A 27,067-nucleotide genomic window follows, 5' to 3' on the forward strand; every position below is an offset into this window, starting at 1 on the left:
GCATTCAGTTAAGGATTTCATCATTAACTGACTTGAAAAACCTATGCTAACTCTCAGGTTCCTCTTGCTTTAAGTAACAGGGTTGGTGGTAGTTAACTTCACTGAGATAAGAGTGAGGGAAGGATAGGTGGATGACTGTAAAGGTAGAAGATGAATTCAATTTTGAGCATGAGTTGAAGTGACTACATGGTGTTCTTAGCTAAGAAGATCAGTCTGGATTGGTTATAGAGGTTGTGGAATCACCATTGTAAAGGTTAAAATATTTAACACCATTAGTACTAATATAATAATCATGAGAGAACCTATATACTGAAAAGAGTATGGTGACAAGAATAATCTGTGGAAGAAGAAAGAACCCAGATCTAATTGTAAATGATACTTGCCATGTGATGGGAAGAGTGCTAAATACTTGACATGCATTATATTATTTAATTCTCACAATATTCTTATCAGGAATTTATTATTATTCTTACATACAGTTTAAGTGACTTGTCCAAGATCATATATAAGGATGTTTCAAAAGTTTAAAATAAAAAAAAAAATCAGGCCACATGGATCTAAGACAGGAAGAATATATCACAGAGTTTCTAAGGGATTACAAACATTGCTCTGATTATATAATGTAAACAATGCTGTATTCAAAGATTAAGTCTTCTGCAGAAAAGATGGAAAATTAAATGTAAAAAAAACACTATTCAAAGACATTCAGATTCATTATATAATTACCATCAAAATCTCATAGCACCTCATAAAAAAGTTTTGCTACTAATAGTTTAGAGAGAATGCAAGTATATGTACAAATTTAGCATTTTAATGGTGTTCTTAGAAGTTTTGTTTTTTGTTTTTTGGCGGGTTTTTTTGTTTTTTGTTTTTTGGGTTTGTTTTGTTTTTTGTTTTTGTTTTTTTTTGCAAAAGCTTACATCAAGGAGACAAGTTCTTATGACTCTGTTACACTTGATCTTTAAATTTACAAAATATCACATCCAACCCACTTCTTCTAAAAAAATATTATAACAACACTATTTTTTCATGTATTTTATATCTTGCTGATAATAAGGCAGATTTTTTTTTAAAAGTGTAAACACATTTATAAAATGTAATTTTAGGAGTGCCATTATTTCAGACCATTGTCATTACAGTTTGAATTTTATATTGTTAACAATAGGAAACCATTGAAGGATGGAAGCTTAAACTAAAGCAAATGTGCTTTGGACAGAAAAGAGTAGACATATTTTATATGCATTGAGAGATAGAACTGATAAGACCTAGGACACATGGGGCGCCTCGGTGGCTCAGTCATTAAGCATCTGCCTTCAGCTCAGGTCATGATCCCAGGGTCCTGGGATCGAGCCCCACATCAGGCTCCCTGCTCCGCGGAAAAGCCTGCTTCTCCCTCTCCCACTCCCCCCTCTTGTGTTCCCTCTCTCGCTGTGTCTCTCTCTGTCAAATAAATAAATAAAATCTTTAAAAAAAAAAAAAAGACCTAGGACACAGAGGAGAAAATATTGAGTTGAATGAGGATGGAAAAATTGGCAGAATATGTATTCCTGCCAGGTATAATAAGCTTGAACAGAGCACCATTATGGAGATATTGAAGGAACCAAAGAATATCATGAGAACATCTGGTACATAGAGGCACAGGATAGTGTATACATTAAGGGGCTGGGGCTGATTACATATGGTAGGAGTACAGTGCTAAAAGGGAAATGGGAGGTTGTTTTCACAGGGCCAGCTTTATTGTTAGGTCTCATGTACAGAAAATTGGTTGTTAGCAGATAGATTTTACTACACGAAGAGGTAGCACAATTCATGTTAAACAGGAGGTTCTTCTCAATTTCTTGCTCTTGTCAGTTGTTAAATATCCCTTTCACACTGATTGTTCTTCCTAGTTTACCATTTCTTTAGCTTCTTTGATCTCAGTCATATAGCTTCCTGGTTGAACATCATTATGTTCACCATCTATCCAGTCACCCAGTTTCCTTCACATACCTCTACTCTCTACCCCCTTCCCTGTTTGCTGTTATGGTGAAACAAGCTAGTTGGATTAATTCATGCTAACATCATGACCCAAATAGTGTCTGGGCAACCCAAATCTGAAAATAATTTTTATCTTTATGATATAAAATAAAATGTGTATTCTAAACCCAATAAGTTACATTTTCTCCACAAAACCAATCATACTTTTTAATGCCTTCCTTCTAATGTTAGTGCTATTTTCTATGCTATAAAAGTCCTTCTCCTTATCTTCCTATAGAACTCCCACTCATCTTTCAATTGCCAATTCTACCTCTTCCATGCAACTTGCTTTGGCTTCCGTTAGGAAGAATGAGTTGTTTTTTATATGTGCTTATACCACCTTATACATTTATCTGAATAACTTAGGGTCCAGAAAACTTCCTGGAAGTCTTTTTTTCTTTCCCTGTCTGTTTCATCAAATACACACAGAATTATGTGCTCAATTCAAGGGTCACAGCACAGAAAGAAAGAAAAGAAAAACTCCATATAAGATTTTATTTATTTATTTGACAGAGAGAGACACAGCGAGAGAGGGAACACAAGAGGGGGGAGTGGGAGAGGGAGAAGCAGGCTTTTCCGCGGAGCAGGGAGCCTGACTCTGAGCTGAGTCAAGGATCCAGCATTGCTTTGTTATCATTAATTCATTTGGGATACATGAATTCTGAGGCACTGGAATCTTATTCTTTAGTAATGCATCAGTGCCAGATTTTCTTCACTCTCTCTCTCTCTATACCTTCTGAACCTGGCCCGTATTGCTGTGTGTTAAACCTCATTTTATGCATCTGTATTTATAGTATGGTCAATCAATAGCCATTTTTCTCCACAAAACTATTGCTTTATATGTCCATGAGAAATTTAAAAGATACCTTCTTAACATATAGCTTAATCATTTTCCATATTATGTTTTATAATTTGCTTATATCAGAAAGTCTGTCATTAAACAGCTTACTCAGGGTAAAATTAGAATAAATTTTTCTTTAACTGTGTATTTGCCTCTATTCTTTCCTCAAAATGATATTAAGTATGTGCCCTATCCTCTGAGTAAATTAATAAGCAAACAGACAAAACAAAACAAAACTTGAATAGTAATGAAAGTCATTTTCTGTGTTTCCAAATAAAAATACATGTTGCTGTGGAAACTACTTTTTTGTCTCTATTCATAAGAAAAATTGTTTCAACAATATAAGTTATTGTACATCTTGGCATTATAAGGAAAAAGGCAAATGTATGTTTTTGAAAGTCAGATATTAAAGGGAGAAAAATGTGTTAGCATGCTCCTCTAACTAGTTAGCTGTCCCATTTGGCACAACTATGCTTATGCTAAACATTTTCATAAAGTTATTTGGTAAAATGATGCAAAAGGAATATCTTGCTTGAAGAGTATTAAGATTTATATGACTTAATGGAGGGTTTCCTTTTGTATGACTTAATGGAGGGTTTTAAATGTATTAGGAGAGAATTTAGAGGAAGCCAACTTAGAAATAAAGGAGAACTTATAGGGCAGCTGGGTGGCTCAGTCGATTAAGCATTGGACTCTTGATTTCAGCTCAGGTCATGATCTCAGCTTGTGAGATCATGCCCCACATCAGGCTCCCTGCTGGGCATGAAACCTGCTTAAGATACTCTTTCTCCCTCTCCCTCCACCTCTCCCCCCCTGCTTCTGTGCATGCTCTGTCTTTAAAAAAAGAAAAAAAAAAGACAAAGGAAAAGAAATAAAGGAGAATTTAAAAATCATTGTGTAATACAGTATGTGTCTACCTTTGTCTTGCATACCACACCTTGAGTCAATTCATTCAACATCAAATACCTGAAAGACAACTGAAAACAAAATAATTCATCTAGATTTTTGTGTCAGGTAGGAAAAACTTGATATTCTTAAGGTGCATGTGATTTCAGTATTGTTTTCCAGTTTATAGTCTGTTCCCTCTGACAGAGCAATTAACGTTGTGAATACTAGCTTCTCTCCCATGAAACTACTCCTCCTTGTGGTAAGATTCAACAGGTTCTCCAAGTCTAACTAGTATTTTCCTTGGAGAGTTAGAGTCCTAGATATAAATTATAGGATGGAGTGTCCCTAACAGTGCACTCTGCACATAGAGCCTTAAATCAAATTCAATGATATATTCCTGGAGAGACCTGTGTTGTTTAACCTCCATTCATTTTTGGTCTTTTGAGATTTTTTCTTGTGGCTGACTTCTATTTTTCTAGTGTTGTGGTCAGAAAACATGCATGGTATGACTTCAATCTTGTACTTGTTGAGACCTGTTTTCTCACCTAATACGTGATCTATTGTGGAGAACTTCCTATGTGCACTTGAAAAAAATATATATTCTGTTGTTTCAGGAATGGGATGTTCTGAATATATCCGTTATGTCCATCTGGTCCAGTGTGTCACTTAGGGCCATTGTTCCCTTAGTGATTTTATTTTTAGATGTGTCCATTGATGTGAGTGGGATGTTAAAGTTCCCTAGTATTATTGTATCATTATCTATTAGTTACTTTATGTATGTTATTGTTTTATATATTTGGGTGCTTCCATATTGGGTGAATAATATTTACAACTATTATGTCCTCTTGTTGGATTATCCCCTTTGTTATGATACAGTTTTCTTCTTTGTCTCTTGTTACAGGCTTTGTTTAAAATTCTAATTTGTCCAGTATAACTTTTGAGATTCTGGCTTTCTTTTTATATCATTCGTGTGGTAAATGTTTATCCATCCCCTCACTTTCTATCTGCAGGTGTCTCTAGGTCTAAAATGAGTATCCTGCAGGCAGCATATAGATGAATCTTGTTTTTCTTATCAATTCTGACACCCTCTGTCTTTTGATTGGAGCTTTCCGTCTAATTGGACCGTTCCAACTAATAATACATCAGTTATTATTGAGAGATATGTAATTATTGCCATTTTATTAATTGTTTCATGGTTATTTCTGGAGATTTTATCAGATCCTTTCTTGTCTTTCACTCTTTCATGTTTTTTCTGATTTACTTTAGTGATATATTTGAATTTTTTCTCTGTTCTTTGCATGTTTGTTGCGCTGTTTGATATATGGTTACATTTAGATTTGTATTACTGCTGCAAATAGCAGTCTATATAAAGTTGATGGTCATTTAAGTTTGAACCCATTCTTTTTTCCTTTCCTCCTTACATTTTAGGTATATATTATTATATTTTATATCCTTTTATTTTGTGAGTTCCTTGACTGTTTTTTTACAGAAATATTCATTCTTACTACTTTTGCATTTCATACCTTTATACTATCACTTTTGACCTGCCCTTTCCACTCAAAGAGTCCATTTAATATTACTTGAGGGGCTGTTTTAGTAGTCATGAACTCCTATAGTTTTTGTTTGTCTGGGAAATTCTTCATTTATCCTTCTATTCTGAGCGAAAGCTTTGCTTGATAACAAATTCTTGGATATAGATTTTTCCCATTTATCACTTTGAATGTATCATGCTACTTACTTTTGGCTTCCCAAGTTTCTGTTGGGAAATATGCAGTTAGCCTTATGTGTCTTCCCTTGTAAGTTAAGAACTTCTTTTGTCTTGCTGGGCTTTTTTTATTATTATGTTAAGTTAGCCACCATACAGTACATCATTAGTTTTTGATGTAGTTAGTGTTCAGTGATTCATTAGTTGTGTATAACACCCAGTGCTCATCACAACATGTGCCCTCCTTAATACCGATCACCTGGCCACCCCATACTCCCACTCTCCTCCCTTCTGAAACCTTCAGTTTGTTTCCTGGAGTCCATAGTCTCTCATGGTTTGTCTCCCTCTCTGATTACCCCCCTTCAATTTTGGTTTCTTTCCCATATTGTCCTCTGTGCTATTCCTTATGTTCTACATTTGAGTGAAACCATATGATCATTGTCTTTCTCTGCTTGACTTATTTCCTTTAGCATAATCCCCTCCAGTTCCATCCATGACAATGCAAATGGTGGGTATTCATCCTTTCTGATGGCTGAGTAATACTCCATTGTGTGTGTGTGTGTGTGTGTATACCACATTTTCTTTATCCATTCATCTGTTGATGGACATCTCGGTTCTTTCCACAGTTTGGCTATTGTGGACATTACTGCTATGAACATTGGGATGCACGGGCCCCTTCTTTTCACTATATCTGTATCTTTGGGGTAATTACCTAGTAGTGCAATTGCTGGGTCATAGGATAGCTCTATTTTTAATGTCTTGAGGAACCTCTATACTGTTTTCCAAAGTGGCTGTACCAGCTTGCATTCCCACCAACAGTGTAAGAGGGTTCCACTTTCTCCACATCCTCGCCAACATCTGTTGTTTTCTGTTTTGTTAATTTTTGCCATTCTAACTGGTGTAAGGTGGTATCTGAATGTGGTTTTGATTTGAATTTCTCTGATGGCTAATGATGTTGAACATTTTTTCATGTGTCTGTTAGCCATTTGTATGTCTTCTTTGGAGAAGTGTCTGACCAATATCCCTGATGAACATGGATGCCAAAATACTCAACAAGATCCTAGCCAAAAAGATCCAACAGTACATTAAAAGGATTATCCATCACGGCCAGGTGGAATTTATTCCTGGGATGCAAGGATGGTTCAACATCTGCAAATCAATCAATGTGATAGAGCACATTAATAAAATAAAGGACAAGAACCATATAATCCTCTCAACTTATGCAGAAAAAGCATTTGACAAAATACAGCATTCTTTCCTGATTAAAACTCTGAATTCAGAGTGCAGGGATAGAGGGAACATTCTTCAATTTCATAAAAACCATCTAGGAAAAGCCCACAATGAATATCATTCTCAATGGGGAAAAGCTGAGAGCTTTTCCCTTAAGATCAGGAACAAGACAGGGATGCCCACTCTCTCCACTATTGTTCAACATAGTACTGGAAGTCCTAGCATCAGCAATCAGACAACAAAAAGAAATAAAAAGCATTCAAATTGGCAAAGAAGAAGTCAAACTCTCTCTCTTTGCAGATGGCATGGTACTTTATATGGAAAACCCAAAAGACCTCACCCCCAAATTACTAGAACTCATACAGCAATTCAGCAATGTGGCAGGATACAAAATCAATGCACAGAAATCCGTTGCTTTTCTATACAGTAACAATGTAACTGTAGAAAGATATTAGAGAATCAATTCCATTTACAATAGCACCAAAAACAATAAGATACCTAGGAATGAACCTAACCAAAGTGTCTTGCTGTTTTTAAGACTTTTTTCTTTATCACTATATTTTGCAAATTTAATTACAATGTGTCTGTTTGTTGGCCTGCTTTTGTTGATTTTGATGGGCATTGTCTGTGCCTCCTGGATCTTGATGTCTGTTTCTTTCCCCAGATTAGGGGAGTTTTCAGCTATTATTTCTTCAAATAAATTGTCAGTCCTCATTTCTCTCTCTTCTTTTTCTGGTCCTTCTATAATACAAATGTTATTATGTTGCCTGCTGTGGGCAGTGTTTGGCCCCTGGCCTGAATATGGAGAGTTTAACTAGCTGTGTTCATTCTGCTTGTGAAATGAGACTTGTCGTTATCTCCATCAGAACTGTGGCCTTGCAAAACTCTCTGGTCAGAAGATAGGGTGTTGGTAGGTGTTTGTACTAGTTTTGTGGGTTAGTGGCCCACTGCACTGGGACTGAGATAAACATGACTGAGTAGGACAGTTCCATCAAAATGCAGGGGGGCTGGGGTTTAATGGAAGCAAGTTAAGGAGCCAGTGTCTGTGCTGTGTTGCTTTCCCTAGGTGCCTTTGTGTTTATGCTGAGGGGCAGCAGATGGAAATGTCACCAGTCAGCTCCCTTGTTCTCAGAGGGTTCTCTGTGAACACTGCCTCTCAGAGGCATGCTTCAAGAAAAGCAAACAAACTCCCCACTATGTGCCCCAGGCACTCTTCTGATCACTATTTCCACATTGTTTGTCTCTTGTGTTTGCCTGACTCCACTCCAAGTGGAGGGGAGTGCCCTCTGGGCTCGATCCCAGCCAAGACCACTGACCTTTAAGACTCCACGTTTTAAGTCCTGCTGGTTGCCAGAACTTAAAAAAGCCAACCCTTCTCATTTTCCCAGCCAATGGCTGTGTGGAAACATTCTCTTTATGTTTTTCCCTGTGTATTCCTCTCTCTCTCTCTTACTCTTCTCTGCAACCAGGGATTCCTCCCCTCTACAGTAACCAGGATCCTTTTCTCCCCTAAACCACATCTCTGCATTTCCCACATTCTTCAATATGGGTTCTTCTCTCCCTTCAATTGTAGAGTTTATTCTGTTAGTCTTCTGGTCAATTTCTGGGTTGTTTAGGATGACTTGATTGTTACCTATTTGTATTTATGGGATGAGACAATTTTAGGGTCTTCCTACTGTGCCACCCTCTTCCTGTCTCTTCTTCCATCTCTATTATGTCTATCTCCCTGTCTCCATTCATATTTTTGCATATTTTTTGTTTTATTTATTTGCTTATTTATTTAATAAATAAATAAAATAATTAAAAATAGTTTATTTCTGGAGACGTCTATAATTAAGTACTTTTCCATGAGATTTTAACTGGAAGGGGTGGTGGAGGGTTCATATCATTTGAAGTTTCTGCAAAAAATGATCCCTGTTATTATTTTATTTTATTTACTTCAAAATAACAATTAGATTTTGAACAGAACTTGAACTCACTGTAGTTGGTAATAAGCATTTAGTAAATATCTGCAAAATAAGCAATGAAATAGCTTATTCCTTAATAAGAAAGCCCCGATCAAAGTTAAAACAGCAATCACCATCGGAGCAAAGTTCTAGATTGCAAAAATATGGCAAGAAAATATCTTCTGGTGATTTTGAGAATTAAAAAAATATTTTTAAAATTTCTTTTATTTTAATTCTAGTTATTTTATATACATTGTTGTATTAGTTTTAGGTGTACCATATGGTAATTCAACATTTCCATCAATCATCCTGTTCTCATCACGACAAGTGCACTCCTTAATTCCCATCAGCTATTTAACTTATCCCCTATTACCTGCTCTCTGGTAAAAATCAGTTCTCTGTAATTAAGAGTCTGTTTCTTGATCTCTCTCTCTCTCTTTCCCCCTTTGTTCATTTGTTTTGTTTCTTAAATTTCACACATGAGTGCAATCATATGGTATTTGTCTTTCTCTGACTGGTTTATTTTGCTTAACATTATACTCTCTAGCTCTATCCATGTTGCTGCAAATGGCAAGATTTCATTCTTTTTACTTACATATATAATTATATATTAATTTAATTCTATATTAATAAATATATAATCACAGATTAATTTATTATAATTATTATTTATCAACTATACATTAATATATAATTATATATTAATTTAATATATATCAATTAATATATAATTAAGATACAATTTATATATAATGAATTTATTGTATATGTATAATCATATAATATATAATTTATATTATATATAACTTATGTTACATATAATAATATATAATTTACATATTATATATAATTTATATTATATTTATTTATGTATTTATATACTTATATGTATAAATTATATATAAATAAATATATATTTATGTAACTTGTTTAATTATATATCAGAGATCTGGTTGTATTACATTTTCTTCATAAACATTTTTGATGTTTATGTGCCTGATATATATATATATATATATATATATATATATATATATATATGTATATATCTCACCTATTTTTTATCCATTCATTCATCAATTGATGAACATTTAGGCTGCTTCCATATCTTGGCTATTGTATTGTAAATAATGTTTCCAAAAACATTAGGGTGCATGTATCCCTTTGAATTAGTATACTTTTATTCTTTGGGTAAACACCAGTAGTGCAATTGTTGGATCATAAGGTAGTTCTATTTTTAACTTTTTGAGGAACCTCCATACTGTTTTCAGAGTGGCTGCACCAGTTTACATTCCCACCAACAGTACATGAGGGTTTCCTTTTCTCCACATCCTCGCCAACACCTGTTGTTTCTTGTGTTGATTCTAGCCATTCTGATGGGTATGAGGTGATATCTCATTGTGTTTTTGATTTGCATTTTCCTGATGATCAGTCATGATGAACATCTTTTCATGTGTCTGTTGTCCATATATATGTCTTCTTTGGAAAACTGTATGTTCATGTCTCCTAACCCTTCTAAAGTTGTTGAGAGTTGGCTAAACTACTCCATAATATTGCAGCTTTTGCATCTTCTGTGTGGTTATGTGGCCTGCAGTGTCCTTGAACTGACACTAGTCTCACCCACACATGTATGCTCTAGATAACAGCCCTTAGTATCACAACCTATTGTAAATTCCTGATATGACTTTCCCAACACCCCAGGTGGTAAAACAATGTCTCCTGCTTCCCATCTCCTTCCCCTTACATACCCCTTAAATAAGATCCCTATGGAGCTTACCAATCCTCCCTCTTTTCTGCTTTGTATTGGACAATCTGTCCTTAACCCTAGAACCCCAAAAGCATTGCACCCATGGACCCTAATAAAACAGGGTAAGAGAAGAGAGGGGGGGAGATGGAAAGAGAGAGAGAATGAAAATTTAGCAAGTAGCATACTCTGAATTGTGCCAGGGACTTTAGTCTAGGGAGGGCACACTGTGGATATGCCTTGACCTGAGTACACCAACACTTGAAATATTGTGGGCCTCTTATTCAGTGGTGAAGAGTGAAATCCAAACACATAGTGAGATGATGCCAAACACTAACTGTACATGTTAAATAATGAAATATCATGTACACCTGATTAGATGTGATGAAAGAAGCACTTTACCTCTGTGGTCTTCCACCTAGAAACCCTTAAATGCAGTCTAATCAAGAGAAGTAAAAAAAATAATCCTAATTGAGGGACACTCTACAAACCTCACCATTATTTCTCAAAACTGTCAAATCCACCATTAACAGAAAACGTTTGAGAAATTGTCACAGTCTATAGGAGCCAAAGGAGCCATGACCACAAAGTGTAATATAGAATCTCTGATGGGATCCTGAAACAGGAAAAGGATATTAGGAAAAAACTAAGGAAACCTGAATAAACTATGAACTTTAATTGATAACATTGTATCAGTATTGGTTCATTAATTGTAACAAATATTCCATGTTAATGATAGGGGAAACTGGGAATGTGGTATTCAGAAACTGTATTATTTTTGCAATTTTTCTATAAATCTAAAACTTTTCAAAAATGTTTATGAAGAAAATGTAATACAACCAGATCTCTGAATTACTTTTGTTGTTGACAGGTTTAAACTTCTATTTGTGGTTTTCTTTATTTTTGTCTTTTGCTTCTGTTTTCCCCCAATTAACTTTAGAATACTTTGATAGGCAAGGCATGAATTAAGCCTGTGCACAAATTAAACTTCAGTTGTTCTTATGCAGCTATAGATTCTCAAATATTTGAAATGGCAATGGAATTTGTAATCCAAATTACAGAAATTAAACTATGAACCAACTTGCCTGCTTCACTTTTGTTATTTTTTTTTTATTTTTGCTTTGATTTGTTTGAAGCAATTTCCTTACACCATTAAAATTTTATTTTATAAATCACTGTGACCAGTTCTGGTAATAAAAGTAGCACATTCAGTAATGTTTTTAATTAAAATAAATATTAGTTTATTAATTTTTCCACTTTAGATACTACAGATTTTTAACACTCTTTTCCAGTAGGGCACTTTATCTCCATTCACAGAGTATATATTCATCATATTCACTTTTTCAAGTTTTTAGAGTTCTTGCCATGGTTATATGGTAATGTCTATATGCAACCTGGTGGTGATTCCTACTCTATGTATTATTCACTATAGCTTGTGACATTCCCCAAAGGGTTGGAGTCAGGCTGAGAAATAACACAAATTAACCTACACATATATTATACTTCTTTCAAAATTCCAATCTCTCTCTTTTTTTAATTCCAATCTCTTTTTGCCAAAAGTAAATGTTTTGCTTAATTTAAAATTTGTTTCTTTCCTTCCTTCATCAGCTAATCCTTGGTGAGAATGAGTAAATTAATATTACAATAATGGAAAGATAAGTGAAAGAAAGACAAAAATCACATTATGTGTTCTATAACTTAATCAAACTTCAGGACTAATAAAAATGCCAAATGCAATTGAATATTTACTGATCCTGTGCAGCTTGAGAAGTTTCAGTGTACTAGGATTTTCTCCATTTAGCCCAAGTAAAAGTGAAGCCAAGAGTGAGTATTTTTTTAAAGATTTTATTTATTTATTTGACAGAGAGAGAGATAGTGAGAGCAAGAATACAAGCAGGGGGTGTGGGAAAGGGAGAAGCAAGCTTCCAGCCAAGCAGGCAGCCCAATGTGGGGCTCGATCCTAGGACCCTGGGATCATGACCTGAGCTGAAGGCAGATGCTTAAGGACTGAGCCACCCAGGCACCCTGTGAAGTTATTTTTTTAAAGATTTTGTTATTTATTTGAGAGAGAGAGAGAATGAACAGGGAGGAGGAGCAGAGGGAGAGGGAGAAGCAGGCTTCCCACTGAGCAGGGAGCCTGATGTGTGGCTCTATCCCAGGACTCTGGGATCATGACCTGGGCTGAAGGCAGACACTTAATCAACTGAGCCACCAAATGGCCCCAGGAGTGAAGTTATATTATTACACAAATATTAACTTTCTCGAGAAATGTATTTCATTTACATGCTCAAGGCTTGTACAGAGAAATCCTTAGGTATTTTTTTGCATTAAATGAGACAATAAGCCTATTCAGGAGTAAATAAATATCTCTTGTTTATCTTGGAAGATGCATAATAAATGTTCTAAAATACTATAATATTGATCACTAACTCTAAAAAGTGAATAAAATGATGTTTAATTCAAAGAATTTTATTGAAGGGAGTATCAGAGTAAAAAAAAAGTAAGCTAATTCATAGAAATATTCCACCAAAAAGTGTATTTTACTTTATGTAAATAAAAAAAAAAAAGAATGAAGTTAAAACAAAGGAATTTTGAATTAACAAATACACACAATAAAAATCCATCTCTATTTCTCATAATTGTATTAACACCTAATCAATGACTAAGAAAACATGCAATACAGAACCTGAAACAGAACAATTAATACACATTTGCTGCTGGACTGCATACTATCATCCTGGGCCATACAATATTCAGTCTTCTCACTTCCAAAGCAGAGCTAGAGATGCTTTAGGATACTATTCACTTTCAGATTATGTATGATGTCACAGAGGAGGAATCTTCCCAAAATACAAAGATAAATACATATTTCATAAAATTCTAAGTATTTTAAGCAGGGGAAGCATAAATTTCACACATTTTATTCTGTAAGTATCACATACAATTGCTAAACAGTTGACTTCATTTTTTTTTTTTTCCATTTGTGCACAAGCATTTTTCTGAGCAGGCTTTTCACAACTACTCTTGCTATTATCAATTTACACTGATTTTAAAGATCACATTTACAAAAAGCACATGAATCGTTCATCTAAAAAAGCTACTATGAATAACTATTTTAAGGCCTCTGCATAAAATTTCTCTGGTATGTAATTGATACATAATGTAAAAAGTTCCTGCCCAAATATAGTTCAGCTTCTCTTGTTTCCATGTTTTCCAGGGCAATCGTGCCAGTTGGAAATAGCCAAAATAGAGTCTAATGATTGTGATAAAAAGTTTATCTAGGATGTGGAGAAAGGGGAACCCTCTTACACTACTGGTGGGAATGCAAACTAGTTCAGCCACTCTGGAAAACAGTATGGAGTTTCCTCAAAAAGTTAAAAATAGAGCTACCCTATGACACAGCAATTGCACTACTAAGTATTTATTCAAAGAATACAAACATAGTGATTTGAAGGGGCATATGCACCCCAATATTTATAGCAACAATGTCCACAATAGCCAAAATATGAAAAGAGCCCAGATGTTCCATCTACCAATGAATGGATAAAGAAGATGTGATATATATCTAGATCTAGATATATATTACTCAGCCATCAAAAAGAATGAAATCTTGCCATTTGCAATGACATGGATGGAACTAGAGTGTATTATGCTAAGTGAAATAAGTCAGTCAGAGAAAGCCAAATACAATATGATTTCACTCATATGTGGAATTTAATAAACAAAACAGGTGCACATAGGGGAAGGAAAGGAAAAATAAAATAAGATAAAAACAAAGAGGGAGGCAAACCATAAGAGACTCTTAACTCTAAGAAACAAACTGAGGGTTGTTGGAGGGGAAGGGTTTGGAGGGAAGGAATAATTGGGTGATAGGCACTAAGGAAGGCACTTGATGTACTGAGCACTGGGTGTTATATGCAACTGATGAATCACTAAATTCTGCCTCTGAAACTAATAAAAAATAAATGCAAAATTAAAAAATAAACCATCTCATTAACTTTAAAAAAAAGTTTGTCTAAACATAGGTTTATCCAAACATAACTATAAATTGGGTTTGGAACAAATATAAAAGAAGAAAGATGAAAAAATGATAACCATACTGGAAAATGTATATGTAAAAAGTGTAAAATGTAAATCAGAAGAGTGTAAAAAAAGAATATAACCTAATAGATGTTTATAATGTATATTAAGAGATATATGAACATTCAGTCTTAATATAAAAAAACTAATGTTGAAATATACATGCGGATAAAATGTACTTAATTTTTCAGTGAAGGAAAGGATTTTTTAAAAGATTTTATTTATTTATTTGAGAGACAGAGAGAGGTGGGGCTCAATCTCATGACCTGAGCTGAAACCAAGAGTTGGATGCTCAACAGACTGAGCCACCCAGGCACCCTGAATGAAAGGATTTTTTTTGGCCTGTGACATGATACATTTTAAGGACTATACAATTTTTTTATTCTTTTAATTATATTATTTTCTCATTTTAATGAAAGTGTGTGACAAATATTAGTTCGGGAAAGCAGAGGCTCTTCATTACGGTTACCAGTTCACACTAGCACTAGTCATTTAACAACCACGTTTTCTAACCAATTTACATTAACAAAAAATATTAAATAACTAAATTAGACACACAAAATGTAGTCTCTAAATTTATTACACAGTTTGTATAATATATGTTTGTTTTTAAAATACTGGCACTGTATTAGCTGAAACTTGATAACGCTCAAGAAGAAATGTGTATGCACTTAGCATATAAGATACATAGTGCTTCAATACATACTTACAAATGTAGTATATTAACTCTATAGCTAGTAAATTAATAATCACATATAATTGAATATGGCCACAAAATAGAATAACCAATCTGGCTGAACATATTATCATCATACTTGTCATTCAATTTGAAACCCTAATTTCAAACTAAATCATATCTTTCTTTTTTCAAGGGAAATGTTTTTGATTGATGGTAAAATAAGATTTTTTGTGGTTCTGAGACTAAACATTTTGCACATCAAAAGAGCCACCCGTGAACTTTGTCAACCTGTAGCTCTGTCTATTCAAAGAAAGAATTTGCAATGTGGTAAGAAAGATCTCATCAGATCTGAAGCCTTGAAGTTACAGGTTGCCAAGGACAGACCCAGAAGAAGCTTAGAAAGATAATGCATAGGAAAAAATATCTGGGCTCACATCCCTCTGCCTCTTTTGCTACTCTAACCTGCTTCCATTTGAAACCTCTCTGGTACAAACCCAGAAGAGGGTGCCCAGTCATTTAATATTCTAAACACAATCTAAACCAGACTATATAATCAGGGTTAGAAAGACAATAAAAGCATATTTGCTCATTCCTATATTTCTAGGAAAGGTACCAAAACTTCAAAAATTTTTAGATATTAGAATTTAAGAGCCACCCTTTATAACTCAATAAATCACACTATATGAAAATATTCACAAACATCTAGCTTTTATTCTTCTGATTTTCATTAACATGGATAATAACCATTCATACTCTTGACATGTTATTTAATGATCTTTTACTGTCTCCTTTTATTTATTTATTTATTTATTTATTTATTTATTTATTTATTTATGTGTTGGTAGATCTTCCCAAAGAAATGGAAAGAAAAAAATGTGGAAATAACCACAATAGAAGACATAATTTTCGTTCATATTATCTTTGCAAGTTTTTAGAGAAAAAACATTCTAAAATCTACTGGAAGCTCTGATTTTGCGATTCTGGATTTCTTTATCTTCCTCAAGTTTAAAATTGCCATCATCAATAGCAACAACAATATCAATACAAATACACAGTCTTATTTCAATAAAGTTTCAAAAATCACCAGTCCTTCAGGACTCACACGCACCTGGAATATAATATGTTCCAAATTCCTTTGAACATTAACAAACATAAAGGAGAAAAAATCTATAATAATAATCAATTTGAAATTTCACTAATTAAACTCTAGTTAAAAGTTAAGAAGTTATTCTACACACCAAATCAAGGATGATTTAAAGAGCATCACAATGGGAAAAATATATTCTCAAAACACTACATAACCTGGTGGGCAAATGAAAAGAAGTGTTCTCAACATTCATTGGAAATCTTCACCAATAAAATTATACATTTACTACAGTTTACAACATTTACACACAGCTTAATCATAAATTAAATATCTTCAAGTTACACATTACAAATTCTACATCTAATTTAACCAACAAGAAACATTCACTCCCCCAATTGAAACATTAATGGTTTCTTGGTTTACTGTAATACTGAAATGAAACATTTTCTTGATTTTGTTATGGAAGAAAATTAAACTGGTGGTGTTTCTGTACATTGATGAAATATGCACATAGAAGATTATGGCCAAGTAAGAAGACAAAAAGAAAATAGAGTACAAACAATAGAAGTAAACCAATGTTCCCTAAGAGTACTACTGTATTCTTTGTTTAGAAGGACATACTTTGTTTCATATATGAGATTTTTGTTGAGTTTTCTTTTTTTGAGTGTGTTATTGAGGTATTTCTTATCCACTCCAAGAAGCAGTCATGAACCTCATTTTTCCCTCTGCACATCTCCTGAAAAATCTATATTGTAACACATTTGATGTAGATTTATAATTACATCCCTTGAAAAGTTCTTTCCTAACTTCCGTCTTGTTTCTTCAGTAAGTTGAGCTAGAATGAAAAAAAATCCCTTAGTTTTACAGGTTTAGTATATAGTTTTATCTACAGTTATTATTTATTTGTTTATTTTTTTACTGAACATATTTCTGTATCAGCCTAGGCCCCTGTCAAATCAACATTTAAATCTTCCTGATATTCTCTAAAAACATAGCAGTTTATGTCATAGCTGTAAAAGAATCATGCATTAAATGCATCTACATTCCTTGTGACTTTCTAGTTGTTATATACAAACTCCAGAAGATAATGATCCAATTAATAATGGAAGATAGGCTTAAAATGGCAAATATAATGTGGTTAGATGCATTTTACCATAAACTACAAAAGTAAGTTTAAAAAGAGGTCCTTTTTAGTGAATTGTTGCCGTTTCAGGCACAGTTATTGCACTTCACTGTCTCGAACTCTACTAAAGAGTAGAGAAATAGGTTATAGACATAAATGTGTACAGTTCATATATGTTCTTTACTAAAAATGTATATACATTTTACCAAAATGCACATATTTTCTGAAATAAAAGTAGAAAACATAAAAAAAACAGAGAAAAAAAATCTAAGAAATATTTACACTCCCTAATATGCATTTTTATAAAAACACTAATAACAAAACACTGGAGACAAATAAACAAATATCAAACAAAAAGACAAAAATTCTACCATACTAATACCTTCTAATGTTATCTGAATAAAAGTTTAGATAAACTAAGGGTACTCTTGGAAAATCAGATATTTTCTATTTTTCTACTTGCTGTGTACTTAGTCCACAAAAATAAAAATGGAACAAAGTCAATAATATTTTACATGATAAAAATAAAAAATACAGTGCATCAGAAATAATATACACTACATGTTAATATCTGTCATGATAAGCCTTTCTGTACAAGGGGGTGTGAAGTTTTTAATTTCTTTTTCATACACATTCTGAATTAAGAAAATTATAAATTTTATTTTTAACTTTTGACTAACTCTAGAATTTATTCTGGTATCTGTTTCTATTTACATAGCTATTTACAAACCTAACAATTTGAACTATTCATTGAAATTGGATCTTAAACTTTTATTATATACATCCTATTGGAAAATGTGAAGTAGCCATTTTAGCTTTATAAGGGATGTTCTTTCATAATGGGGAATCATCCCTAGAGGGTCTAGCCTGTTGGCCTGGAGTGAATGTTGTCAAGGGAATGGCTTTACTTGACTAATCACTAGGATAAAGTCCTTCAGACATTGTTTAAAACTGAGATCTTATACTACCTTGCACTCCCTGATCAATAGAAAGTAGTCTATCAGGTCCAGCACCTTGCCCCCAATTTTGCTGCAAAGCCATTGGTGGCTTTGTAGGGCTGTGATGGAAGGCAGCAGCCTGTAGCAAAGGAAGGCTGAGATGGATTGTAGCAGCCTGTGCCAGGGGTGGGCTGTATTGGAGGACTGAGGACTGGGCTGGTAGAGCGCTGTGGTACAGTGTAATAGCCTGAGTCACTGGAGGGCTGAGCAGAGAGCAATGGTCTGCATCCCTGGAGGGCTACAGCAGCAAGCAGAGGCCTTTGACAGGGATGGGCTGTGGCATAGAGCAGAGGCTTCTGCCTGTGAAGGGCTGGAATGTGTCAGAGAAGCTGGCATCCAGCAGGTATCAGAATGGCCCAAGATGAGACATTCTTGAGTGCAGTTGTCAGAGGCCTCTTCCACAGTTGGTTGAATAGTTATTTCTGTAGCTGTTGGGATGGAAAACAAATAATAAAATTTATATTTCCAAGGAATATTTTTTAAATTTTATTTTATTATGTTATGTTAATCACCATACATTACATCATTTGTTTTTGATGTAGTGTTCCATGATTCATTGTTTGCGTGCTCCATTCAATACGTGCCCTCTTTAAGACCCATCACCAGGCTAACCCATCCCCCCCAGCCCCCTCCCCTCTAGAACCCTCAATTTGTTTCTCAGAGCCCATAGTCTCTCATGGTTTGTCTCCCCCTCTGATTTCCCCCCTTCATTTTTCCCTTCCTGCTATCTTCTTTTTTTTTTTTACATATAATGTATTATTATATAATAATATATATAATGTATTATTTGTTTCAGAGGTACAGGTCTGTGATTCATCAGTCTTACACAATTCACAGTGCTCACCATAGCACATACCCTCCCCAATGTCTATCCAAGGAATATTTTTATTAGCTACTTAAAGCAAATCATATTGTTATAGGAATAGCAAATTATATATAAATACATCAAAGACTTTCAGTATTTTCACAACTGGCACTTGGTTTGTCAAGAGATAATTCCTAGGGAAACATAAATAACCAGGAGTGGCTGGATGGTGTCTCATTTTTATAATTAGAATACTTTGAACTAGTTTCTCAAATGTAGGTATTTTTCATTGTGTTTGACTATAAATAGAATCTAAGGTCATTGACCTATACATACAAGTCAGTTGAAATGTGGTTCCTAACTAACACGAAGAGAGGACATAAAAGTAAAATGAATGAGAAAACCAGTCATAGAAATATGTAATGAACTCACCCATTACAGCTAAACATTTGGTTAAAAATATAATTAATTAACATGAGAATAAACTTAAGAATAAATTAGGTTAATTTGGAAACATAGTTTATTTAACTCTAAGACATAACTTTTAGTTTCAAGAATGAAATATAGCTATAATCATCTCAAAGATAACTGATTTCTGTATTCCTCATTTTCTGAAATCATGATAAATTACAGATCCAAAGTACTTAGCTTTAAACCATAATACTTTCTAAAACTCTTTTATAAGGTTTCTGTAAAGTTTTCAAATGCCAATAGGTATGAAATATCAATAAGCATACCACAGAATGACTAGCAAAATAAAGGTACAGTAGCTATATAAATATAAAACTTGACTTTAGAGTGAGGAATGTTATCAAGTACAATGAAGGCAATTACATCATGAGAAAAAGGTCAATTCTCTAAGAAGAAATAACAATCCTAAAAATTAAAAATAGAAATACAACTTCCTACATATCCTCAACAGGATAGAGAATCCAGGTACTGTCATTATCCCATCACATTTTTTTTTAAGATTTTATTTATTTATTTGAGAGAAAGAGAATGAGAGAGAGCACATGAGAGGGAGGAGGGTCAGAGGGAGAAGCAGACTCCCCGCCAAGCAGGGAGCCCGATGCAGGACTCGATCCAGGGACTCCAGGATCATGACCTGAGCCGAAGGCAGTCGCTTAACCAACTGAGCCACCCAGGCGCCCTATCCCATCACATTTAAAACCAAAGAATATAGCATGAAATAACAGAATCAATAGATGAATTTACTCCATTAGATAATCACTTACTTATATTTATTTATAGGACACTTAAAAATTGAAACTATCATATTGATCTTTTAAATACCCTATATTTTTTGCACAATTATATTTGAGAAGTAGTTGGGAAGATAGAGTTTTATGTATTTTGGGTGATATTCAATAATAAAAGCAAGCAGGGACATATTTGAACACACGTAACTATACATTAAAACAAAATTTAAAGTCCTGGTCATCAGAAAAACTCATCTGGCAGCCTTAAATTTTGCAACAAAATAAGACAGAGTTTCAATAATATTTGCCTATATATGATTAGGATATTGATACAAAATCATTTTCACAGAAAGAAGCTGTGATTTATGGACATTCTTTTTTTTAAGTTTTTATTTAAATTCCAGTTAGTTAACATACAATGTAATGTTAATTTCAACACTTTCATACAACAACTGGTGCACATCACAAGTGCACTCTTTAATTCCCATCGCTTATGTAGCCCACACCTCACCCACCTCCCTTCTGGTCACCATCAGTTTGTAATCTACAATTAAGAGTCTGTTTCTTGGTTTGCCTGTCTCTCTCTTTCTTTCCCTTTGCTTCTTTTTCTTAAATTCCACATGAGTGAAATCATATAGTATTTGTCTTACTCTGCCTGACTTATTTCACTTAGCGTAAGACTCTATAGTTCAATCCATGTCATTATAAAAGGCAATATTTCATTCTGTTTAATGGCTGAGTAATGTTTCATTGCATATATATACCACCTCTTCTTTATCCATTCATCAGTCCATGGACATTTGGGCTGTTTCCATAATTTGGCTATTGCAGGTAATGCTGTTATAAACACTGGCATGCATATGTACCTTTAAATTAGTATTTTTGAGTTCTTTGCGTAATTACTTAGTATTGCAATTGCTGGATCATGAGATAATTCAATTTTTAACTTGTTGAGGAACCTCCATACTGTTTTCCACAATGGCTGTACCAGTTTCTATTCCCATCAAAGGTGTAACAGTATTCCCCAATCTCCACATCCTCACCCAACACCTGTTATTTCTTGTATTGTTGATTTTAGCCACTCTAACAGGTGTGAGGTGATATCACCTTGTAGTTTTGATTTGCATTTTCCTGATGATCAGTGATGTTTAACATCTCATGTGTCTGTTAGCCATCTTTTTATCTTCTTAGGAAAAATGTATACTCGTGTCTTCTGCCAATTTTTTAATTAGATTATCTGATCTTGGGGTGTTGAGTTTTAAGGTTTTTACATATTTTGGTTACCTACCCTTTATCAGATATGTCATTTGCAACCGTCTTCTCCCATTCTGTAGGTTGTCTTTTAGTTTTGATTGTTTCTTTCACTGAGCAGAAGCTTTTTATCATGATTAAATCCCAATAGTTTATTTTTGCTTTTGTTTCCCTTGTCTCAAGAGACATATCTAGAAAGAAGCTGCTACAGCTGATGTCAAAGAGGTTACTGCCTCTTTTCTCCTCTAGAGTATTATGGTTTCAGGTCTCACATTTAGTTCTTTAATCCATTTTGCATTTACTATTGTGTATGGTGTAAAAAAGTGGTACAGTTTCATTGTTTTGCATGTAGCTAACCAGTTTTCCCAACACCTTTTGTTGAAGAGACTGTCTTTTTCCCCTTGGATATTCTTTCCTGCTTTGAAGATCAGTTGACCTTACAATTGTGGGTTCATTTCTGAGATTTATCTTCTGTTCCACTGATCTATGTGTCTATTTTTGTGCCAGTACTGTTTTGATTACTACAACATTGGAATATAACTTAAAATGTGAAATTGGGATGCCTCCAGCTTTGTTCTTTCTTTTTCAAGGTTTCTTTAGGTATTCAGGGTATTTTGTGGTTCCACACAAATTTCAGGATAGGTTGTTCTAGCTATGTGAAAAATGCTGTTGGTATTTTGATAGGAATTGCATTAAATATGCAGATTGCTTTGAGTAGTAAAGACATTTCAACAATATTTTTTCTTGCAATTCATGAGCATGGGATTTTTTTTTTCCATTTCTTTGTGTCATCTTCAATTTCTTTCATCAATGTTTTATAGTTTCCAAAGTGCAGATCTTTCACCTCTTTTCTTAGGTTTATTCCTAGATATCTTATGGTTTTGGGTGCAATTGTAAATGGGATTGATTACTTAATTTCTCTTTCTGATGCTTCATTATTGGTTTATAGAAATACACCAGATTTCTGTATGTTGATTTTGTATCCTGTTACTTTACTGAATTCCTTTATCAATCTAACAGTTTTTTGGTGGAGTCTTTGGTGTTTACTATATACAGCATGTCATGTGCAAATACTGAAAGTTTGATTTTTTCCTTGCTGATCTGGATGACTTTTATTTCTTGTGTTGTCTGAATGCTGAGGCTAGGACTTCCAGTATTATGTTAGCACTGGTAAGAGTGGATATCCCGGGGCACCTGGGTGGCTCAGTCGTTAAGCATCTGCCTTCGGCTCAGGTCATGATCCCAGGGTCCTGGGATCGAGCCCCACATCGGGCTCTCTGCTCAGCAGGAAGCCTGCTTCTCCCTCTCCCACTCCCCCTGCTTGTGTTCCCTCTCTCGCTGTCTTTCTCTGTCAAATAAATAAATAAAATCTTAAAAAAAAAAAAAAAAAGGAGTGGATATCCCTGTCTTTTTCCTGACCATAGAGGAAAAGCTCTCAGTTTTTCCACATTGAGGATGATATTAGCTATGGGGTTTTCATATATGACCTTTATTATGTTGAGGTATATTTCCTCTAAACCTACTTTCTGCATCTATTGAAATGATCATATGGTTCTTCTCCTTTCTTTTATTAATGTAGTATATCATGTTGATTGAGTTTGAATATTGAATCAACTTGTAACCTAGGAATAAATCTCACCTTGATCATGTGAATGATTTTTTCATTGTAGGTTTGGATTTAGTTTGCTAGTATTTTATTGAGAATATTTGCATCCATGTTCATCAGGGATCATGGCCTCTAGTTCCTTTTTAAGGGGACTTTATCTGGTTTTGGGTAATGCTGGCCTCATAGAATGAATTTGGAAAATTTCTCTCCTTTTCCATTTTTTTTGAATAGTTGAAATGAATAGGTATTAACTTTTCTTTAAATGTTTGGTAGAATTCTCCTGTGAAGCCATCTGGCCCTGAACATTTGTTTGTTGGGAGATTTTTTGATTACTGATTCAATTTCTTTGCTGGTTACTGGTCTGTTCAAGTTTTCTATTTTTTCCTGTTTCAGTTTTTGTAGTTTATGTTTCTAGGAATTTATCCATTACTTCTAGGTTGTCCAATTTGTTGGCATATGGTTTTTCATAATATTCTCTTACAATTACTTGTATTTCTGTGGTATTGGTTGTTATTTCTCCATTCTCATTTATGATTTTATTATTTGGGTCCTTTATTTTTTTCTTTTTGATATGCCTAGATAGAGGTTTATAAATTTTATTATGTTTCTCAAAGAACAAGCTCCTGGTTTCATTGATGTGTTGTATTGTTTTGTTTTGTCTTTTTAGTTTCTATGTCATTTATTTATGCTCTAATTTTTATTTATTTCCTTCCTTCTGTCACTTTAGGCTTCATTTGTTGTACATTTTCTAGCTCCTTTAGGTGTAAGGTTAGATTGTTTATTACAGATTTTTCTTGCTTCCTGAGGTAGGCTTGTATTTCTATGTAATTCCCTCTTAGGACAAATTTTGCTGCATACCAAAGGATTTTGAACATTATGTTTAGTTTTCATTTGTCTCCATGTATTTTTTTTAATTTTTCCATTGATTTTCTGGTTGACCCAGTCATTGTTTAATAGCATGTTGTTTACACTCCATATATTTGTTGTTCTTCCAGATTTTTTCTTGTGGTTGAATTCTAGTTTCAAAGCACTGGACTCAGAAATATTGTATGGTATGATTTCAATCTTTTTGTCTTTGTTCCAGCCTGATATGCGATCTAACATGTGATCTGTCCTGGAGAATATCACATGTGCACATGAAAAGAATACGTATTCTGCTGTTTTAGGATGGAATATTCTGAAGATATTTGTTAAGTCATTCTGGCCCAGTGTGGCATTCAAAGCCATTGCTTCCTTGTTTATATTCTGTTTAAATGATCAATCCATTGATGAGAGTGGAGTGTTGAAGTTCCTTACTATTATTGTATTATTACCAATGAGTTCCTTTATGTTTGTTATTAATTATTATATATATTTTAATGCTCCCATGTTTGGTGCATAAATTTTACAATTGTTATATCTGCTTGTTGGATTCTCTCCTTTATGATTATATAGTGCCCTCTTTGTCTCTTGTTACACTCTTTGTTCTAAAGTCAAGTTTGTTCAATATAATTATTGCTACTCAGGCTTACTTTTGATGTCCATTGGCAAGATAAATGCTTCTCCAACCCCCAACTTTTATTCTTCATGTGTCTTTAGGTCTAAAATTAGTCTCTGGTAGACAACATATAGATGAGTCTTGTGGGGCTTTTTTGTTTGTTTGTTTGTTTTTCCCATTCTGACACCCTATGTCTTTTGATTGTATCATTTAGTCCATTTACATTCACATTAATTATAGATAGATATGTATTTATTGCTATTTTACTACTTGTTTTGTCATTGTTTCCAGTGATTTTCTCTGACCTTTTCTTTGTCACCTTTGGCCTTTCTGTTCCACTCAAAGAGACCCCTTTATTATTTCTTACAGGGATGGTTTAATGACAATGAAACTCCTTTATTCTTTCTCAGGGAAACACTTTACCTCTCCTTCTATTCTGAATGATAGCCTTGCTGGATAGAGTACTCGTGGGTGCAGAATTTTCCCATTCAACACTTTGAATATGTCATGCCATTCCCTTCTGACTTTCCAAGTTTCCATTGAGAAATCTCCAGTTGGCCTTAAGGGTCTTCCTCTGTAAGTTAAGGACTTCATTTGTTTTGCTGTTCTTAGGATTTTTTATTTATTGCTACAGTTTGAAAATTTAATTACAATATGTTTGGTGTTGCCCTGCTTTTGTTGATTTTGATGGGTTTTCTCTGTGCCTCTTGGATCTAGATGTCTATTTCCTTCCCCAAATTAAGAAAGCTTTCAGCTATTACTTCTTCAAATAAATTTTCTGCCCCCTTTTCTCTTTCTTCTTCTTCTGGGACTCCTATAATACAAACTGGACCATGTTTGATGGAGTCACTGAGGTCCCTAATTCTATTCTCATATTCCATAACTCTTCTTTCTCTCTCTTGTTCAGCATCATTATTTTCCATTATTTTGTCTTCTACGTGATTAAGTTGGTCCTTTAATTCTTCCAGCCTGCAGTTCATTGTATCAAGCCTGTTTCCAATCTTGTTTATTGCATTCTTCATCTCTGATTGATACTTTTTAAACACTTTTCTCTGTGGTGTTTAACAGACACCTTCTATTCTTTTCTCAAGCCCAGTGAGTATCCTTGTGATTATTGCTTTAAATTCTCCAGCAGGAGTTAAGATGATGGAAGAGTAGGGGAACCTAAGGTTGTCTCACCCTTTGAATATGATTCGATAGTTATCAAATCATTCTGAACATCTGAGAAATCAATCAGAGGTTTGAGAAAATAAATGTTGCAAGTCTCCAAGTAGAAAAGCAACCAACATCTGGTAGGTAGGATGTGTGGAGACTTGAATCTGGTGTGATTTAGCTGAAGATACAGTGGTGGGGAGGGAGCCTGCTTAAGGAGGTCACCACAAAATATTACAAGCAGCAGAGTGCAAAATTGGAACTTTTAGAAGTCTGCTACAGTGGAAGATACACCTGGCTTAAAGGTGCTCAGGTGGCAAAGTGGGGCAGAATCCCAGGTGTGACAGAGAGCATTATCTGAGGATCCCCTGGGTCACAAGAAGAAAGGGTGGCCCCTAGGTGCAGCATGGTTCCCAGTCACAAGAGCATGGAAGCTGGCTAAGAACAGCGAGTTTAGGTGCCAATGTTCTGTTCTGCGTTGCCATAAACTGAACTACTACATAGTTGTGCAACCGCTTTCCTGGGACGGGTCCAGCAAAAGACAGAAGCTTGGTGAGACTCTTTCTGGGAGGAAGAGCATGTGTCTGTGTTGCAAGAGTCCCTAATATTTGGAGTTTTGAAACTCAGTCACGTGCCTGAGATAAGAAAAGTTCAGATACAAGCAGGGTGAACAGAGTTCTGACAGAAACTGGGGAGACAACAGTGATTGATTGCTCTTCTGTGAAGACTCATGAAGGGTGAGGGGGGCATGAATTTTCAGCTCCAGGGCTAGGGAGCAGGGCACTGCCATATTCAACCCATCCATTAATGCTGGAAGCATTCAGGGAACAAAACAGCACCACCTAGTGGAGTCTAGAGCCACTTACACCAAGCCCTGCCTCCCTGTACACTGGAGGCTATTTCCACCAGGGTAAGTCCACCTGAGAATCAGCCCAACAGGCCCCTCCCACAGAAGATCAGCACAAACAACTCACTCGTACTAAGCTTACTGATCATACAGCACTGCAAAGCTTCAGCTCTAGGGGAAAACATATCTAGAATTCTTTCTATTTTTATTCTTTAGCCTTTTATTATTATTTTTGAGTTATTTTCTTATTCTTTTATTTTCTTTTATTCTTTTTTAATTTTTATGTTTATGTATACTTTCTCTAAATATCTTATTGTTTGTTTCCTTTCGTTGTATTTATAATCTTTCTTTCTTCTTTCTTTCTTTCTTTCTTTCTTTCTTTCTTTCTTTCTT

General features: G+C 34.5%; 1 protein-coding gene across 1 annotated transcript in view; it reads right to left on the reverse strand.

Annotated features, from left to right (window-relative positions):
- Nucleotides 1-17,918: 17,918 nt before the first annotated feature.
- PCDH11X (protocadherin 11 X-linked) overlaps nucleotides 17,919-27,067 on the reverse strand; it is a 585,951-nt gene continuing 576,802 nt past the window's right edge. The window contains exon 9 of the mRNA XM_032389982.1: nucleotides 17,919-18,765. Coding sequence (XP_032245873.1) covers nucleotides 18,530-18,765 — 236 coding nt within the window. The 3' untranslated portion in view covers nucleotides 17,919-18,529. The remainder of the gene's footprint in view (nucleotides 18,766-27,067) is intronic.

The sequence above is a fragment of the Phoca vitulina genome, unplaced genomic scaffold, assembly GCF_004348235.1.
Source record: "Phoca vitulina isolate PV1807 unplaced genomic scaffold, GSC_HSeal_1.0 scaffold57, whole genome shotgun sequence".
Lineage (NCBI taxonomy): Eukaryota > Metazoa > Chordata > Mammalia > Carnivora > Phocidae > Phoca > Phoca vitulina.